Below are 20,211 nucleotides of genomic sequence, written 5' to 3' on the forward strand. Positions count from 1 at the left end.
CAGCTCCTGCAGCGGTGGTGGAGAGGGGACAGTGGGTGTACCTGGAGGGGGGTATTGCTGGGGAGGTGCTGTGAGCAGAGTGTGGCCCTGGGGATGGAGGACGGAGCTGGGTGGACACAGGGATGGGGTCGGTGTGCACAGAGTCCTGGCAGGAGGAGGGGAGCAGAGTAGAAGTCCTGGGAGGTACTGACAGATGTTACCTCACAGCTCTCTCTTTTCTATCCGGATAAGTGTTTTGGATCAGTGGTCTCCTGCACTGTTCTCTGCTCCCTTATCCATCCGGAGACCTCACTGCTCCTTCCCCAGCCCTGGTTTTGCTCCAGCCTCACAGCCCGCACCACTTCCATCAGCTCTGTGCCCATCAGCCACCCCACAGCACAGAGCAAGGTGTCCCCTCACCCTCCCCAAGCTCCAAGCACAGCCGTGTTGGGGTGCAGCACAAAGTGCCTGCAGAAAGAGAGCTCAAGGGCTGCTGGGTGCTGCCAAATCTCAGTCAGCCCCGCACCTCTGTCCTTTCAAGGAAAATGTCCCAAACACGACTTCCACATGTTCCGTGAGAACCTGTCTGTGTTTCCGTGGCATGCATACGTGCCTTGGCCTGTTTGGTGTGGGGCCAGCATGGCTACATCAGCTTTGACTCTTTCCAGGCATGCACTGGAAACTGGAGCCACTGCATACAAATGATTTTGCAAGCTGACTTAGTGAGAAATTTGTTGCAACAGAGATAATCAAACAGTGACTGCTTCCTGCTCTGAGAATGTGAAAGGAATACCACTCTACAGAGGGAAATACCAGCTACAAGAGAGAAAAGCCTGTACAGGCAAACAAATACATGAAATTCAACCATTTAACTTTAAAACAGATGATAAAGTGACATTAGTATTTCCATAGCAACCTTACTATGTAGAAAATCTTCACTTTGGTTCTTTAAACTATATCTTAAATTCATAGTTATGGCAATACTTACTGATACAGCTAACATTTACTGAAGCAAAGTCAATCACTTATCACCACCTAGTCCTCTCAGTGTATACAAATAAGTAGATTAAGAAAACCAGCTTTTCTTTATTTTTTACTCCATTTTAAATTGCTTTGATTGCTAATGTGGCAATTGTTTTATAAATATATATATCCATAAAAGCACCAATATACAATATAAGCAGTAAATACATGCACTCGTCTCTCAGTGTTAGGCATATGAGCAATCAAATGCTGTAGCTTTCCTGCTGAAATATTTATCTTTAAAAATAACTTTAGCTTTAGGCTGAAATATCCATGCCTGAAACTGATGGAAGGGATTCCCTCCTGTGTAACAAAAATAGATCTCCATGAGACCTGATCTTTCCCCAAAATTCTCGCCATTCATTCTGCCAAGTAACATTAGTACATCTGCCTGGGAGGACTACAGATTTTTGAAATTAGGAGCAGTGACTTACCTTTGTGCTGATCAAACACGGATGAGGAACTGAAATCCATTGTGATCTATCTCATCATTTACAACCAGACCAGGCAAAAAGCATCTCTGGGGTTTCCAGGGAGGAATTCCACATATTAGAGCAAACAATTCAGTGGTAGCTGTCACCCATCTTCTTGTCAGAGAATTAAACTTGCTTTATGTTTGCATGTTGTTGTCAAAGCAAGGACATGATCATTAGCCTGATGGGAGCGGAATATTCTGTTTGCTATGGATGCTCTTAAAATGACATCCCTAGAAGCTCAGCCGAGCTTCTGAAAAACGTCTTCAGTGAGCAAAGCTGCCTGTGAGCATCTCTGAGAGATGCTGCAGCTCTCCCAGCCTCAGCAGCAGAGTGCTGCCCGTAAACAAGCCTTCAGAGGGTGAATGGGACTGTGCTGGCACACGGAGCATGTGCAGAGCTGCGGTGCAGCCTGGGTGCTGCTGGCCTCGCTGTGCTGGTCCAGCGGCATGTGCTGCGCTCACCGACTGCCCTGATAGGGCCACTGCCTGGGCCACTGTGTCTGAGGGTGGCTATTCACATCATGTTTTCAGAGGTTACCTATTTCTTGATTTAACCACTCTATGCAGAACTTAAAAAATCAAGCCATTGTCATCTTAGTGTTTTAATGCCTAATTAATGGACAAGATGCAATGAAAGGACCGAGTAAGTAACTGAGGAGCACATCATTGTTGCTGAAGTAGGTAGTGATACTTCAACAGTGCAGTACAACAAATATAGGAGTTCAAAGGATGCTCCAAACCCTCCGTGTCTACAAAACCAACAGCAGATTTGTGTCTTCAAGCTATTATTTTGGTTGGGCCTGTGCTTCCCTAAGTTGGGAACTCAGCCTGTGTAGTGTAAAGAGGAGGTGATCCTGATGAGCTTTGCTACTTTGAGCAGAGGATGTATTTAGCCTTATAAAGCAGGGAGGTGAGTATAACAAATATTCAATTTGTCTTACATTTCACATGGGAAACTCTAAGTTGTAGCTGTGACGTGTCCTCCCTTCTCTAGTCACAGTTTTATCTGGCCAGGTTAAGGTTGTGTGCATGGCAGAAATAACAATAAGTAACAATAAACAGGCTGATTTGGTACATACTTAGAGCAGGGGATCACCAGGTCTTTTCCTGAAATGCTGCCAGTGGGCTGCTGGTTTGGAGGGATAAAGGCAAGCTTTCCTAACACTGCTGCATTGGAAAAGAGTTGCCACTACTGCTGAGGAAGGCGAGCTAACATACAAAAACGATGGAAGGCAAGGCATGTTTGGTCCAAGAGTTCACAGAGGGTCTACACTAAAACTGTCCACATTTGGTCAGCCCTAGACATTGTTCACCCTAGTGACTATATTCTGCTGCATTGACTGACTCCTGTGGCTACAACAGATCCTAGAGACATAACTTACATGTAGGCACAGTAGGAGTTGTATCCGCAGCTGATTCACATCCCGGACATCTGTGTCTGAACCTAAAACCAAACTATTTGTTTGGAAAAGATTGTATGGTCCAGGAAGCAGTACAGCCTTGACGGCTTGAAACTGCTGAAATTCCCCAAAATGTGACAGTGTGATCTGCTCAAGGGTCCTGACCATGGAGAGCTGTGTGGTGGGACTGTGGGGCAAGAAGCTGGCTCCATTTTTCTCTTCTGCTGACTTGTTCACGCTTGGATCATCTGTGGCTTTGTTACAGTGAGGAGGGATCCACCATGTGGCAGCTGCTGGTTGTGCACAGATGTGAACAGGGCATGTCTGGGGTTACGTGGCAAGGTTTTGTTGGTAGCAGGGGGCTGCAGGGGTGGCGTTTGTGAGCAGAGCCCAGCAGCAGCCCCATGTCCTAGCAGAAGGTGTTTTAAGTTTGCTTTTAGTTCTTACTGTTCCAGTCCGCTGGTGTTGCTTAATATATGACATTAATCTCCCTATGCTGAGCCTGTTTTGCCTGTCATGATAATTGTTGAGCGATCTCCCTGCCCTTATCTCAACCCTTGAGCCCTTTGCATCATATTTTCTCCCCTTTCCCTTTGAGGAGGGGAGTGAGGGAGCGGTGTGGCGGATTTCAGCTGCCCAGCTGGGTGAAACCACCACAGGTTTAACACAGATGGTCAGCATCTGTCACCTCCACCAGGAGGGTGGCTCGGCTGGTAGCCCTGGCTCTCACCTGGCTCTCAGACAGCCCGCAGGTCCAACACCTCGGTACTGCTCAAAGGGCTGTGGCCTCTGTGGCCTCCGAGGAGGAAAGGCAGGAGCTGGAGGCAGGTCTCTTGGGCAGCCTGTGGTTTGGACTGCAGGTTATCACACCCTCTGATCTTCAGAAGGCCCCACAAGTGGCTCCTGCTTCCTGCGTGTGGCAAGAAGCTCTCTGTCCTTTGTGTGCAGTGTTTCTGCTCAGTTACATCTCTGCATCCATTTCTCACCCCAACACTGCCAGTCCCCTTGTTCTGCCTTCGCAGGGCACTCAGAGCAGCCGTGTATGCTCCTGTTGGAGCACTCCCAGGAACCAGCAGCACCAGGGGTGAAGTGTTCCCCTGCTGTAAGACAGAGTATTTCCTGTACTTGCTTCCCTGCTTTATAAGGCTAAATACATCCCCTGCTAAGTCAGTACGAATTTTTGCCCTGGACATCAATAGAATGAGGACGTCTTCGAAGGTGCAATTTTTTTTATGTATCACTAGCATCCTCTAAAGCAAATTTAGCAAAAAACAAATCACACCTGAGAGACTGTTCTGCAATTATAGTAGACTGTCAAGCAGTAACTGCTTCTGTGGGTATTGTTTTTCCAAATTATAATCTATGTGCAATGAATTAAAGCAAATTTTTGTTTTTGTTCAAAGTGTTGGGTATGGGAAGGAGTCGGGTATGGAAAGTCTCCCAGTGAGTTTGTCACCCTTACCATTTAGCATCTGTCTGTCTTATAGAATAGTTTGGGTTGGAAGGGACCTTAAAGATCACCCAGCTCCAACTCCCTGCCATGGGCAGGGACATCTCCCACCAGCCCAAGTTCCCCAAAGCCCCATCCAGCCTGGACTTGAGCACCTCCAGGGATGGGGCATCCACAGCTTCTCTGGGCAACTTGTGTCAGTGCCTAACCACCCTCACGTAAAAATTTCTTCCTTATATCTAATCTAAATCTACCCTCTTTTAGTTTAAAGGCATTCCCCCTCATCCTATCACGCCACCCCCTAACAAAGAGTCCCTCCTCAGCTTTCCTGTAGGCCCCTTTAGGCACTGGAAGGCCACTGTACGGTCTCCCTAGAGCCTTCTCTTCTCCAGGCTGAACAACCCCAGAGAGTCTTATTTGAAAATCAGATTGAATTGAAATCTGAATTTTGACAGAACCTGGGACCTAAGTTCATATTCCGTGGTAATAAGACATCAACACAGGCCTTGAACATTACTCCAACAGTGCTCTGCTCAGATGGCCATCAGCCAAGCCTGAATCTTCAGATAAAGCCTGTTGACACCAAAGTGGATGGAGACAGGTTAAACAGGTTGTGACCACTGAATGTGTCAGAATTTATAAAAGCTCCAATTCTGAACATTCAATTCAGGTACAGTGGAACATTCCAAATTTTTTTTTTCAGTAAAATTACCCATCGTACTGACAAAATTTTATCAGCTGACAGAGATGTCTTCTGAAGACTTTTTTCCAGTGTTGGAAGCAGCTGAGGAACTGTGAACAAAAAGTACAGGATCCCTCTCTTTACCTTCCAAAGACTTCTTTGTGGAATTTCCAGGTCTGAAACTGCATTCAATGCCTCTGGTGTGGTGTAAGGTCAGTTTTAAGAGACAAGGAATAGGCCAGCCAGATGTGCATGTGGAGCAGCAGAAGGGGTGGGTGTGGACACCTGTCAAGGCAGGAGAGTCAAAGTACGAAGTGTCTGCCCTGGGAGCACATCTGTGTTTGTGGCACCAGGGAGCTGGAGCTGGGGAGTGCCATGGATTGCACAGGTAAAGGGAAATTTATGTTCAAGCCTTTGAATGATGATGTATTCCATTCTTGCTTGCTCTACAAGATAACATAAGGAAAAAGGAAGGTGTCTGCTCCAGATCAGATCGTACATTATTTACCTCAGTCACTACAGTGTCTAAACTGGTGCTTGCCAACAGCTTTCTGGTGAACTGCAAGACAAGTGTGTAGTGATTCCTCTGAGCCCTGTTCTGGTCAGCCCAGGGCCCTGCTGAATGCAGTCTCCAAAGCAGCCCTGTAATTCTGCAGAGCTCCAGTAGATGGTGGGGTCTGATTAACACTTGGCTCTTTGAACCAGCAGAAACAGCTCTCAATCGAGATGCTTGCATTGTTTTTCTATTACATTCTTTTAATCAGAAGAAGAAAAATTCATTTGTGGGAAAGCAGTAATCTCTGACATTATGCTGTGCATTAAGAATGCCTGCAAATTAACGAAATTCCATTCCAGATATCAAACAGCAGTACAGAGCATGACTAATCATCTACGAATGGAAAGCTTTGAGAGCCTCTCTATAAACCCTCGTGATAGTAAGGTTTCATTGCTAACACACATGAAAAGCTTAACATTTTTTTAACATATACAACTCCAAAACTCTATTTTAAAGCAGGAAAATTGACATTTATAGGTAAATTTAATACAAGAGGGCTGAAAGCAGCATTGGGAAGCGTGCATCAAAAGGACAAGTCACTCTGGCAGGTGTATCTATGTCTGTATGGTTAGAAGGCAAACTCCAGCATTGCCCACGAGAAGTTGGTGGGGCTGCCTCCATCCCAGCAGGTGTGGATGTACACATTGGGAATTGCTGTCCAAGGCCACAGGCTTGCTGGGACAGACAAGTCAACTCATCTTCCTTACTGTATTTGGAGCAATAATACCCAATGGATTGATTCTTGATCCTTGCTATGAGGGTATTCACACCTTTCTGCTTCTGTGTTCTTTCTGTGGTAGTTTTGCTGTAAGACAGGAGAGCTGGGCTGGCAAGGAGAGCATCCACTGCTTTGGGAGAACTGCCTGCTGCAGCAGTGGTTGTGTCTGCACTGTGCAGGGGGACACTACGTGGCAGTGAAACAAATGCAGGCAGGTGAAACTGCACAGAAAACAGGAACTCCCAGTCAGAATTCAGTTCGGAGAGGAGCCAGGTCATTACCTGTTTCTGGGCACTTTAATATTATGTGAAAGGCAAATATAAAACACCCAGGCCAATTAACTTTTCTTGTAGAAACAGTAGGAATACATTTTTTTTTTTCCTCTCACAGTGCTATTGCTTCACATGAATCCCCTCTGTTCCTCATTTCTCTTTACAACATACAGATACCAGCCACCCATGCCTCCTCTTCTCTCTGTAGCAAGCCACGGAAGCCCACACTGTCTTATTTAGCCTTGTTTCTTTTAATCCCTTTCTCGGCCTCTTAATGCAGAAATCAAAGGACAATAACAAGATCATATACCAAAACGATAACTTTACATAGTGTTCTTTCTAACAATTCCAGTTATATATTGGTGGGTGTTTCTCTGCCAGAGTAATTACATGTTTTTGGGATGCTGGGTCCTCCAGTGAGAACCCAGAAATTGCTTCCAGCTCTTCCGCAGACATCTCAGCACCTCACTGCTGATGTATCATGCTTCAGGAAAGTTATCAAGGGGCACAGTGTAATAGTGGGGGAGTTGTGAAGCCATAACTACAATCAGTGGCAAATAATTCACATTTATAAATGGGAAAAGTAAAGAGGTTGCTGGAAAGAAAGAGTAATGTAATCAACATGATCTGCCTTTTGACTGGGCCACATTACAATGATGGTGTCACTAAAGAGTTGAGCAACAGATTTTACAAAGTGGCAGGATTAAATGTTTCCCTCCTCCATTTATGTCCTGTTATTGTCCTCTGCATTTTTTCTATTTATGATTACAATCTGGAACCAGTTCATCTTTTAAGTTGCTGATAATTTTTCTGCTGTGTGTAAGTTTTCTGTGCAAACTGTTTTTCTACTCCTGCCTAAGCTACTATTGGTAAGTGTGATGCAAAGGCAGATGTCAGATCATTTCTTGTTCAGCTTTAGCAATGACCAGAGTTGTCCAGTTCTAAAAGAGTAAATAACAGGTAAATAACACAACACATCTGTATAACGTTACATCAAAAACTGCTTCTGTGACTCTCTTCAGTGTGATTACAGTGAATTCTGTGACACAGAGTGAATGGGATGCTGACCCATGTCTGTTTGTTTCTGGGGTAATAAAAGATATGTGCCTATTGAAGTCTTCTTTTAGCAATATTTTACATTTCATTGCCAGGGTATGTTAAAGCACTAGATATGGGAAGGGAAGGGAAGGGAAGGGAAGGGAAGGGAAGGGAAGGGAAGGGAAGGGAAGGGAAGGGAAGGGAAGGGAAGGGAAGGGAAGGGAAGGGAAGGGAAGGGAAGGGAAGGGAAGGGAAGGGAAGGGAAGGGAAGGGAAGGGAAGGGAAGGGAAGGGAAGGGAAGGGAAGGGAAGGGAAGGGAAGGGAAGGGAAGGGAAGGGAAGGGAAGGGAAGGGAAGGGAAAGAAGTATTTGTGACATACAAACTGCAAAGTGTGGTGTAAAGGACTTAATCTTGAATTCTTTACATACCTGAGACTCCTGTTGTTATCTCATCCCAGATTGTGGGCCTTATTTAAGCTTGAAAGTTGATAAGTGCATTAGTAGCAATGAAGCACACAGGTCTGAAGTTTGGTATTATTACTCTTAAACAGAAGAGGCAATTTAACCATGTGCCAATGAAACTCAAACAGAAATGCAAACAGCTGGTATCTTGATTTACTCACTGTCAGAATGTGAAGGTAAGCAGTTCATGCCACAGCACCAGAAGTAAATTCAGAAGCAAACCAAGCTCATTTGCAAAACAACAATATCATTTTGAAGACTTACACTATTAGAGGTATTGGAAGAACATCATATCAGCAACCCAGCCGGACTCCAGTTTGCAGTAGTACTTACTAGTGCCTTGATGCAGCCAGGACAGTTCCCAGACTTATAAGACTCTTCATGGACCCCTCTCCACCTGTACAGTAGATGCTGTATTTATTGTGAAATGATGGTGGTACTCAGCAAGAACAGGGTCCTTGTTGTGTCAGGCAGGGCTGAAACCCATCCTGAAACCCTGTTTGAGACCCCAGACTTTTCAGGCTCAGAGACTCTGCTCCTCTACTAAATTAATGGCAGCATGGAAGTGGAACAAATAATGGTAATAAAATCCATAGAAAGGAAAAGATCTGCACATATAACTTCACTGATTTTAAATGTTTGAAAGGATGTTTGCAGTACGGCTGTTGTAAAATTTGCTCATTTCTTAGCGTGATCTCTGCTGTTGCTGTGCAACAGAAACGTAGGAATCGTTTTTTGCTACTGAGAAGTGGCTTTTATGTAATTTTTGAGTCTCAGAGGACCTTTCCTGAGATTACAAAACCATTCCAAGTAGGCCAAAGTGTGGCCTTAAGCTGTGGGGGTACTTCAACTGCCAAGAGAAACTGCAAGCTCATCGGGATTATTTGAAAACTTGTGCACATTTGTTCTGCTTACTATGGGCAGGCATGAACTTGCTCGATTTGTGCTCTGACAGAAAGTCAGGCCTGGTTTGTCAGCTCAGGCTCAGCTTCACTCTAGTGCACTCACACGTTTTTCAGCTCGGATGTCTGTCCACTATATCCACACATGCACATGGAGACAATAAGCACCAACTGCAACATTTCCTCTGTGAGTATAGTAGAAACCTCCAGATACGTTGGCAATTCACAGATTAAGCATGGTAAATGTTTTTTCCTAAATAGTCCCATGCTCTGGGCAAAGTGCAGCAAGATATGAACTGAGGAGGTGCTGTGTGATCTCAGTGCACAGCACTGAAATTTTAGGCCATTTCTCCTGGAAAAGGTAAGTTTCTTCTTGACTCCACATGGGTGTGGGAGGAATGGAAACAGGAGAGCAGAAGAGATGAAGTGCCAAAGGTAGCTCCAGCAAGTGCAGCTCAGCTAAAACTTGAAGAATTGCTGTTCAGAAAGGGGCCAGGGCTGCTCCTTTATGGCTTGCTCAAGGATACATGGCACCACCAGTGCAAATCCAGATGCAGAGCTGTGGCTTTCCCACTTTATCCCAGGGAGTGACAACAAAATAATCCACTGAAAAGCTACCACTGCGTAACCAGAACAGTTTTGCACTGCTCCAAACATTGGAGGGTGCCAGCAGGGTGGCATAACCATGGCACGAAATGAGGCCTTGCAGTGGCACAGCACGGCCCCACTCAGGGCAGAGCTGGGTGCTGGGGAGAGGCAGCAGCCATGCAGAGGAGCACAGCTGGGCGTTGTGCTTGTTTTGCCATGGCACCATAGGTGACAAGCAAAACCACACAGCTTCCTCCCCACCCTGCTGAGCTGCACCAGGTTGCCTTGCCAGAGATTAAACCCGTGCAGACCTTCCTGGCACAACTGCTGCTCTTCTGATTTTTTTTTTTTTTTTTTTTTTCCAGCAAGGGGAAAGCATTTTTTTTTTTAATGTTATTTATTTATTTATTTATTTTCAGCCTGATTTGGCAGGCTTCAATTTAAAAAAATCTTAGAAAAGAGTGAAGTTAAGGCAAAGGATGGAAGTGTGGTACCTTTGAAAATGGCCACCCACCAGACACACAAGCAGGCATCACAGATTCTTTGGAGATGTGGCTGGTAGGGAAATGTCTTTGCTGCAGGTGTCTGTCTGAGAAGACAGCTTTCAAGGCAGAAAATGCCAGCGACGATGATGCTGGCCCAGCCTGGCCCGGCCGAGCTGCAGCTGCAGGCGCATGGGCCGCCAGCTGGGGTCAGGGACGGTCCATGCTGGTGGGCAGTGGTGTGGTCCTGCAGCTGGCGAGGCTCTCTGCAGGCACCCCTCAAACTCCTGGGAAGGTTCACATGCCTCCGGGATCCTCCTCGTCCTGGGTGTCTGCCTGGGAGCTAACGAATTGTATGCGTGTGTGTATGTGATTTTATTTTATTTATTTTTCACTTTTCCTAGTCAAGATGCATTCAAGGCAGGAAGGAATTATTAAGAGGAAAGTGAGCCCTTGACTCCCCCAAACACCTCTTGGGTGCATTCTGCAGCCCCTGGGATGTGCCAAACACTTGCAATCCTCTCACACAGTCAATTTTTGTGGCAGTACTGTGGCACCCAACAGCAGAAGGGCAATGGCTAAAGGGAGGTGGTCATGGGCAGCAGCCTTTCCTAACTGGAGTCACTTTATCAGTCTGTAAGTCTCAAGCTATGAATTATAACATTATCAGGAATGGTTAGGGCTGTATGGTTGTAAACATAGCAAGCACCTCCACTATTAGAAATAGAGAGTCTTATGGAATAGGCACAGATAATTTTTAAACAGAGAAAATGACGTGCTTAGTTTGTATCTGTTATCATTCAAGTTGGCTGAATAGTAAAGAAAGACCTTTGTAAATTTTGTTTCTGTTTCAGAGTTGACTGAGACTTGTGAGGCTGTTTACAACCCACAACTGGTTTGACAGTATGTGAATATGAAATTGTCACATCTGCAAGTCATGAAAATGTCATGTCTCAATATGGATGAATGAGAAATTTCAGATGGGCTTTATTGTTCTGCCATTCTAAAATATCATCTGTCATCTACTTTTTTTATTTTTTTTTTTATTTTTTTTTTATTTTTCCAAAAGTGAAAAGTACACACAAATCTTCTATGATAACTCTGACCTTGCAGAAGTTTATGCAGGCAAGGCTGTATCTTTACACATCAATGAAGCATTTTAGCAGGTTGTACACCAGGCCCGTAGATGACCACTCAAACAAGGTGAACAACAAGTAGTTAACAGTCATTTGCCTAATTACCTTTGGAAAATCACACACACGTGCACACAACACAAATCTATACAAACATACAGTAGGATCCTTACCAACCTTTAATTGGGAGCTGGAGCGGATTATAGTTCACCAAAAATAATATTGCAGTGGGGTCAGACACAGAATCAAAGGAGATCTGTATGAAATAAAGCCAGATAACAGACAACCTTATACTGAACTTGCTTAATCCAGGGAGAGATTTACTGGCGGATGGTGGGGAGAGGACAGGAGGCTGACCTTCCCCTTAGATGTGGCACATGCTTCATGTCACATACACAGGGAGCAGCTGTGCAGTCTCTCCAAGCCATGATGTGGTTTCAGTGAGCTCTGTATAATCCACGGCAGATTTGTAACTCAGCCCAGGTGGGGCTTGTGAAATCTCTTCTCCATCACAGCTTCATCCAGCCAGGAACTGTTGTCTAAAATGAAGATAGTGAACACAGACACACAGCCCAATTGCTGAAGCTACTGAAAGTCTGTGTGTGTATCTGGAAAGATGGCTTATCTGAGCAAGGGCTTCAGGAGAGCCCATCCACATTGCATGATGGCTATCTTCAAAGATACTGAGACTGCAGGAGCTATGGTATCTGTGAGACCAGTAGGCTGTCATCTCTAGGGTTGTAGGGTTATTGGACTTGCAAAAGCTTTTGGATTCTATGTCATCCTAAAGTACATGTTTAAATATTTTTCTCCTAGTAATCTTGTATTTTCAGAAACAGTAATTGCTATTCTCTACATTATTCCTCAGTGGTGATGCTCCTTCTGCATAAATGTTCCTTAATCCAGCAGCTGGTGCAGATGCTTTGAGTTTGGTGGAAGTCTGCAATAGTGAAGAACAGCAAGATGGCAATTATTACTATTATTTTTTTTCAGTAGAAACAAGCAATTTTTCTCTGCCTTTCACATTTGAGAACCATGAAATAGGATAAATTGAGGGAAGTTGTGAGAAGATCTTCCTGAAATAAATACTGCAAAAGAGGAAAAGGGTTATAGATATTTCTATGAGCATTTTCTCAGGTGGCCACAGGGTCAATGCAGAGCTGAGGCAGAGCAGGTTCAGCAGCTGCTTAAACATGGGTATGGATTTATCTAGGCAGGTTTGCTAATGAATCAATCAGGTTTTGACAGTGATGAATTTAGGCCAGTAATTAGTAAAGCGAATGAAAAACAGCAGCCATAGGTTATGGTATAAAACACCTGCCATTAGTATCTGTCATTATTCCAGAAAGGCTTCTCAAGTGCCTTGGAGCAGGTTTGCTTTCCTCTAGTATGAAGGTACTCAAGAGAGGAGAGGAGATAAACTTCTTTCTTAGACTGTAAAGAGGCTAGAAAGCTTAGCATACTTAAAATTGCTTAGCAAACACCAGCAAACTCTAGTTTATGGTAAGGCCCTTTCTTGTGCAATCTGCTGCCACATTTTGCTTTGGGCAAGGAAGACAGGGTTTCACAGTGCTGTTATTGAAGGTGGAACAAATACGCCCCCAGGTGTCACTGGGCCACCCACCATGTGGTAGAAACTGTATGTTCTCAATGTCAAAACAAGTAAAGCCAAAGCTGCAAGAGATGAAGGGATATGACATACCAGTTGTTTTATGGGATATGGCACTCATCAGGCCTTAATTCTGCTTGCACAAAAGCTGATAGTGTTGCAGCTAATGTGATGTTATAGTCAGTATTTTTGTCTCCTGGGTGCTAAGCATCTCATAAACATAACGCAACATATATGTTTTATATATACATATCTGTGTGTACGTATGTATATACCCACATTGCCATAAACATTTACACTCGTATATAGTGGCTAACCTAATCTATATGTCTAATATATAATACATATAAATGAGATATGTCTAATATATAATAAACTTATTTGAGATGCTACTGAGGGCATATAGGATGCTGTGCTTCCCTATGAGTCTGTTGTGAAGTCTCCTATTTCTTTTCATGTAATGTTATTTGTGAAGATCCTTCAATGTAAAAAGCTGGATTTAATATTTGAGAACAATTTAAAATCCAGATTTTCTTTGGATCCGTGTTTTTATTCATCCCATTAAATGTTGGTCGCCTGGAAAATTTAATCTGGATTATGGTGTCTAATGAGATTAGTTAGATAACACGTTTTGTTAATTAGGGTGGCCTGCCCACTAGAGTTTTTCTGAAGGGTATGTTGGTGCATGAAGCAGGATGCTTTGGAGGACAAGGCACTGTGTGAGACTAAGGTCAGAAGCAGTATGCTGCAGGGTATATGAGAGGGCAAACACGATTGTTACTTGGAAGTGCTTTTTAAACCAATCATTTAAAAAGGCACAGAAAGAAAGAAAGAGAAAAAGAAAGAAAGACAGACAACATACATACTTTTATAGGAGTAGCTGTATCTATTCAATTGATGCTGAAATGATAACCAGTCAGGATTATTTAGGTTGGAAAAGACCTCTAAGGTCACCAATTTCAATGAAGACCAATTGTACCAATTAAATCTGAAGAAACGAAGTGAACAGAGAGTGAAGCCAAAAAAAAAAAAAAAAAAAAAAAGAGGAGAAAGCTCATTTTAAAGAAACTACTAGAAAATAGCTAAGTAATTTCTTGCTCTGAATAGTTCTGAGTTAGAGGTATTTGCGTTTTGCTGGGCACCATAGCTGAGAAAGATTAAATTTGGTGCACTTGAGACCCACATACATTTTCTATCTACTTAGAGTTTTTCATCACATGAAGTCAAGCCTTTTTGTATTTCCCAAGAAGACAGAACATCTGATTCTTTGCTTACCTGATTACTTGCTTAGGAAGAAGGACAACTCAAAATATTGGGATGAAATCGTGTGAAGTAAAATGTAGGCTGGATATCTGGATAGATGTCACAGTAATAAGAAAAATTAAGCTGTAAAAGAGTCTGATGAAAGCCTGAGAGTTATTTGAACTAGAAAGAACAAAGCTGCCTGACATATATTGTAGAGAACCAACCTGCATTCATAGGGAGAGACAAGATGATATCATACATCTTCATCATTTATTTTCTAACATCTATAATCTGTGATAAAACATACTTCTATGGAGAGGGGCCAATATTTTGAAGCCTAGGTATTTGGATCTAGTTTAAAGAAGTATTTATCAGTAACAGGGAATGTTTCCAAAACTCTAAGATACGATGCAAAAGGAGCAGAGGGGTTATTGTGTTAAATAGACAGACCATGCTTAAAAAAGCAGGAGCTGCCCAACAGCCCATGTCTGCATGGAAGTTATCCTTACAGTACTCCATTTGCAGTTGGCTCCTGTAACAAAAACCCACAATAAAAAAAAAAACAAAAAAAACCCCCACATCATAATTAGAGATAGCAGGGTATTTTTTTTTTTTTTGTAATACTGATAGTTGTATCCAAAGCCTCTAACTCCAGCCTGCATGTGGATCTTGCAAAGCATGTGATGGTTTCAGAATATATGAAGACAAAGATTTTTTAGCACTGGAGTTTTATCCTTGCATAGTTACAAGAAAGCATAGCCACCTTTTTCCAGTATCATAAGAATTAATAACAAAAGCTGCCAAGAAAAAATATGGCCTCTGGCTGCCACATGACCAGTGTAATCATATTGTTAGCTGCTGGCCTGAGTACACAACCCACATGAGAATGAGAATATGTAATAGCCTCGAAGTTTTTGTGCTCATAATACCATAGCACTATTTCCCCCTCAGCTTTATAGACATGGCAATTACAAATAACGAAAGTAATGTGTGTTGCAGGAAATTATAGACAAAATTTCCTTATACTCTTTGCATTGATTTTTTTTTTCTTTTCTTAAATAAAACCTAGTGTGTATGAGGAGAACATAATTAAAAAAACTTTTATTTGTCTTACATAAACTTACAGATTCTGTAAAATCCATAAGAGAACAAAGATGAATTGACGATTAAACATAACCTCAGCCAGTTTAAGAAATGAATATTTGCAAGCCATGTCTTTACAGGGAAGGAGATGATATCTCCTGTCAGTGTGGAAGCTCCCAAAGCATTTATCCCAGATTCAACCAGATGGATAAGCCCAAAGTCATCGCCTACTGCTTTCTGTTTACTTGCCTCAGCTCTTCAGACATGTCTAGCCAACATGAAAGATGCAATTTTCATCATTTGAACTTGGAGCTCTCTCTTCTCCTTCTGAGATCAGCATGAGTTGTGTGTTTATTTGAGGCAAGAATACAATATATGTTTTAATCTCACTCCTGGTACACATGTAATGGGTATTTTATTTTATTTCTGACATCTCAGCTCTGGGTGCCTGCAGGAGACAAGATGAATGACCAGCTATGCCAGCAGGCATGGCATTCAGCGGGGTCATGGCACCCGTCTTCTGTGCTGGCTAAATCCTCTGCCATATGACTCAGTGGCATGAGTCACAAGCTACCCTCTGAAACAGGCTAACCATTCTTATCTCTATCTGTGTGTTTCATTTGTGGTCATAATACTTATTATCAACTTTGTGAGCTACAAGTGTTAAGTGGTTGCTTACTGTTTCACTGTCTGCACACATCTATTTGCCTACTAAAAACTACATAACATTGCTAAAAATAACTTGGAAAAGAGTGAGCCTCATCACCTCAAAGCTATTTAAAGACTGATTTTACATCTTCAATATGTTTCAGTTTAAACATGTGAGATACCTTAAAATGTATGGCTGATTTCCCCTTATTTTTCCAGCAAAGGAGTAGTTCCAAGGTCAAGTGCTTTCATATATTACTGGGGTTCTCAGGTGTTTTCTCTAGCCAAGCTATCACAGCATAACCAGCCATAAAATGTGTTTCAGTTAATCATTGCTTGAAACACATTTAGCAGTCACTGTATTTTACAACGGAGAATCTCTACATTCCCTTCAAAGTTGCAGTTGATACAGAGAACAGATAAGTTAATAATGCCATGCTCGGGGAACACTTGACAAACAAAATTGCAGATGGGAAGCCTGGCCTGACTTCCATGTGTTTCTTGGAAGCCTTTCAGAAGGTTGATTATAACCTAATGAGCCCCGTGCTGTAGTCTTTGAGAGAAGCTGGAGTTTCAACACATGGTGGTGGCCTCGGTTACTCACAGCTTTTGTCTGAGGAAGGTGAGGAATCAGCTAGCTTAATTTAACCTCAAATAGGGAGGGGCAGGACTTTTCCTGCCCTGCTAGTGTGGTTTGCACCATGTTTCTGGAATCTGGCTAACACCTTCAGTGTGAAGGGCGATTTCAAGATGTCATGATACATCAGCAAAAGTTATTAGAGGAAGAATGTGAGCTGGCACCTGTGTTAATGCTTCCAAGTAATTAAAAGCATTGCTACAACCTCTCTGGCTTCTATAACAATCTCCAGGCTTGAGCCAGAGCTTCTGCTTTCCTTTCTGCCTGCCTGCTTTGAGTAACTCCCATCCCACCCTTCTGAGCAGTTGCGGAGGAGACTGTTTTGGCTGGAATTAGACATCCCCAGATGGTACTTTAATGCTCAACACCTGCTACAACTCCCTCAGTACTTGTTATCTCTGCCACAGCTTTTATACATGCCTTTTATCAGATAGTTGGGTGGAGGAGGGAGAGGAAGGAATGCTCACTGTCCGGCTCAAAGCAGATGCAGGGCTGTGGTGTTTGTGCTGTGCTTCACCCACACACGAGCAGCAGCACAGGAACTGACAGCACCCTGGGTCAGCACTGACTCCATTGAGTTATTTTTTTCTGTATGCTGATTTAAGAGACACTGAACACTCACAACTCTGGAAAAATACATTATTTAGCTTGTTCAAAATGAAAAAAAATTTCATGGAGTTATTCTCCCTTCCTCTCTCCATTACTGCAGCTATCAAAGACATTGTGGACCACTGCTCCTGAAGGACTGCCAAAATGAAACAATGCCATGCTTACATTAATTTTAGTGAAAAGACCTCATCTGTGCAGCTTTCAATATCTACCTTGGGGCTCTTCTTGGTCCAGCTGCGTCTTTTAAACTACTGCTGAGGACATGACTGACGGTTCTACAGCTCACAGGAATAAAAGCCCAGCTGCTTTCTGAGGTAGTCACTGAAAAAAAATGATCAAATTAGTGTAGTGGTCTTGTGTTGTAATTGAAAATTTCTATTAAATCAGGATCTCACACTGCTAGTTCCAGATGGGCAAATATATATTCGTGGTTGGAACTGAGAAGATGTTGGTCTGGTCCTCCTGATAGACTTTGTTTATTGACTTGTGAATATTACTAGATTGATTTTATTTCAACAGGATATGGATTCATTGTTCCCCCTGATCAAACAGCTTCTCCAGAGTGGGGTACATCCTCAGCTGCTGCAAACCAGCCTACCATCACTGAAGCTATTTTATCCCAAATCAACACCTGGGGTAACCCTAAACATCCCAGATTTGACACACATCAGATTGTGGATGAAATGTACCCTTCACCTCTGGACCTCACAGCAGTCAGTTTTGACTGTGTCTTGTGCACATCAGCAAAAGGGCAGCAATCCTGTGAAACAAATCCCCATTACTTACCAGCAAAGAGGATAAAAAGGAAAAGGTCCAGAAGGCTGGGAGAGTGCGAAATGCTAGCTGGGCATCTGCTAAACTTTCAGTACATGTTGTCCAGTCTCTTGCAAGCTGATCAAAGTGTTTTGTTAATGAAGACAGCTCAAACAAATTTTAATTGATAAGAAATGTGTTCAGAAGAAATTTGGCATAAGAACCATAGTTCTGTTAGAAAGCAGTCATAGCCTGGTTTTAGGGTTCCCAGGACATGACAGGGAGTGTGAAATGACAGAATATCTGACATAGCCAGGTTGATACTTTAATATCAAAATACTTTAAAACAACAAGTTTCAGGATCTGCTCAGGGTATGCCTCTTTGGACCATGAGGTTTGTTATTTTTGATCTTTTTATAAATCCTTTATCAGAAAAAAATAGTTTCCTTCCATACATTACAGCTCCAAACAAAATATTCTGCACAGACTAACCTATCAAGTAGTATCCAGTGTACATATACATAACATAGTAGAGTTATGAAAGGATTGTCAGGTGGTTTTCTTCTAGAAATTCTGTTTTATTTACTTCAGAAATTACCATAGAATGCCAGCCACATCAGAAGTAACTTGTTGGTGAGTACTGGTGCTGTGTGCCACTGTGCAGACATAAAAATGAGAGCTCAGCTAGTTTACTCTCTCTCTTAGATTATGTTGGTGAATTAGTGACTCCTGTGACTAGTTATGGTTCAAGATAGCATCCAGCAACTGCTTCAATAGAAGACATTTTACTTTCCTGTAAAAGGAAATGTTTGGTAGCTGGACAAGCTACTTTTATATTATCTTTCCTGACCAGGGGAAATTCCTGAGGTAGGGTTTCTATCCTGGAACAAGACATTGGTGTTGGGCTGAGATCCTGGAAGAAAGCTTTGCAAGGCTTGTAATCCTTTTTATTTCAGGGTAAGTATGTGCTTGCAAATAAAGCAAGTTGTACTTAGAACTCTGTAGATGGGATCTATCTAACAAAACTATGCAGTAAATATTTATTTGTACTGTAGTTACCAATTTCTGAGCTATTGTCTATAAAGCCAAGAGAGAAATAGACGCTATTAGCTCACAACTCATTTCATCCTTGAGCAAATGTCAAAAGCATATCAGATGAATGGCTCTCTTAACGTTTAGGTTGTGTAAGAAATACAATAGTTAGAGTTGGAGAAACAGGAAAGAATACATGTGCTCCTTTTGCATGACTTCAAAGTAAAATGAAATCAGGTCCTTATGAACTGTCAACACTAAAGCATTTGTGATTCTACTGCGTCCCTGGGCTCCAGTCCCAGTTTTAAAGTCTCCACACACTCTTGCACTAAGACATAGATTCTATGAACATCTATGGGAATTTCCATTGTTAAGAACTGACATCAGTGTGGTATCATCATTTATTTATTTTAATATTATTTTTTCAAAGATGCTGTCAAATTATAATGACATTATCCAGGTCTCCTGAAATCAGAAAAGACATGCCATTTATTTCAAAGCATTGTGGGAGATCAAATCTGAAATATCAAAAGGGTGAGCTCTAGCACCCATTAGCAAGCATTATTTTTTTCCTGCATTTTCTCATGTAGTTTTCTTTTTGGGTGACCTACTGCAATTTATGCAGGCTTTTGACTAAACATATTTCAAATGTGCTCTTTCTTCAGGTTCAGTGACAAAAAAATACATGATGATGGGTTGTGCAGGTTTGTCTTTCAATCAGGTTAAGTCAGCTGAGCAAGGTTAAGATTACTGGAAAGACCAATACACTTGAAGGCATGTTATCTGTTATCACTGGAGTCACGTGTGAAATACAGGCAGATCCTGAAAAGTCCTTGTGAATTTCCAGAATAGGTTGATTAAAAATTACTTTGCCTTTGGTTTACAGTCCAAGCCAAGATAACCTTATCTCTCTGGAGGTATGTCTTTCACCCTTCCAACTTCACCTTTTCCCTTTGTCATGAATTCACTAAGCTTGAGGATCTCAATATCTAAAGACAAATTCCAGTGTCAATAGGGTATCTGTTGTCTTGTGAACCTCACCTTCTCAAGGGTCACTTTAACTAATGCCAGTAGATATCCGTGAGCTTCTTCTTTATGCTTGTTCAATTGCATGATTTTTTTTTAAACATATCTTTAACATATATTTTTAGTATTTATAATAATTAAGGTGTTTATAAGTGTATTATTATTTATTTCTTCTGGCACTGGTTTCTGATTTCCCAATGTGTTTGCTACCAGATGAGGGCATGCCACATCCAGTTAATTTATTTCTGAACTACTGGTAGGTCTCTTAGCAAGTTCATTGTGATTGACCATACATTCATTAGCATGTAGAATTATTTCTTAATTCTTCTGTGCGTTACGTTAACAATTTACTTTATCCAAACATTTATTATACTGGAATTTGCTAGATTCACCTGAGAACCAGAGTGAGT

General features: G+C 42.3%; 1 protein-coding gene and 1 long non-coding RNA gene across 2 annotated transcripts in view; one reads left to right on the plus strand and one right to left on the minus strand.

Moving 5' to 3' along the window:
- Positions 1-3,306, minus strand: part of ANKRD55 (ankyrin repeat domain 55) — a 50,654-nt gene extending 47,348 nt beyond the window's left edge. Inside the window, exon 1 of the mRNA XM_068667300.1 lies at positions 1,437-3,306. Coding sequence (XP_068523401.1) covers positions 1,437-1,476 — 40 coding nt within the window. The 5' untranslated portion in view covers positions 1,477-3,306. The remainder of the gene's footprint in view (positions 1-1,436) is intronic.
- A 13,511-nt stretch (positions 3,307-16,817) lies between these two features.
- LOC137848380 (uncharacterized) lies at positions 16,818-18,079 on the plus strand. Its single transcript, XR_011091322.1, has 2 exons — positions 16,818-16,938; positions 17,091-18,079. It is a non-coding gene; the product is annotated as an uncharacterized lncRNA (long non-coding RNA).
- The last annotated feature ends 2,132 nt before the right edge of the window (positions 18,080-20,211 follow it).

Source organism: Anas acuta, chromosome Z, assembly GCF_963932015.1.
Source record: "Anas acuta chromosome Z, bAnaAcu1.1, whole genome shotgun sequence".
Lineage (NCBI taxonomy): Eukaryota > Metazoa > Chordata > Aves > Anseriformes > Anatidae > Anas > Anas acuta.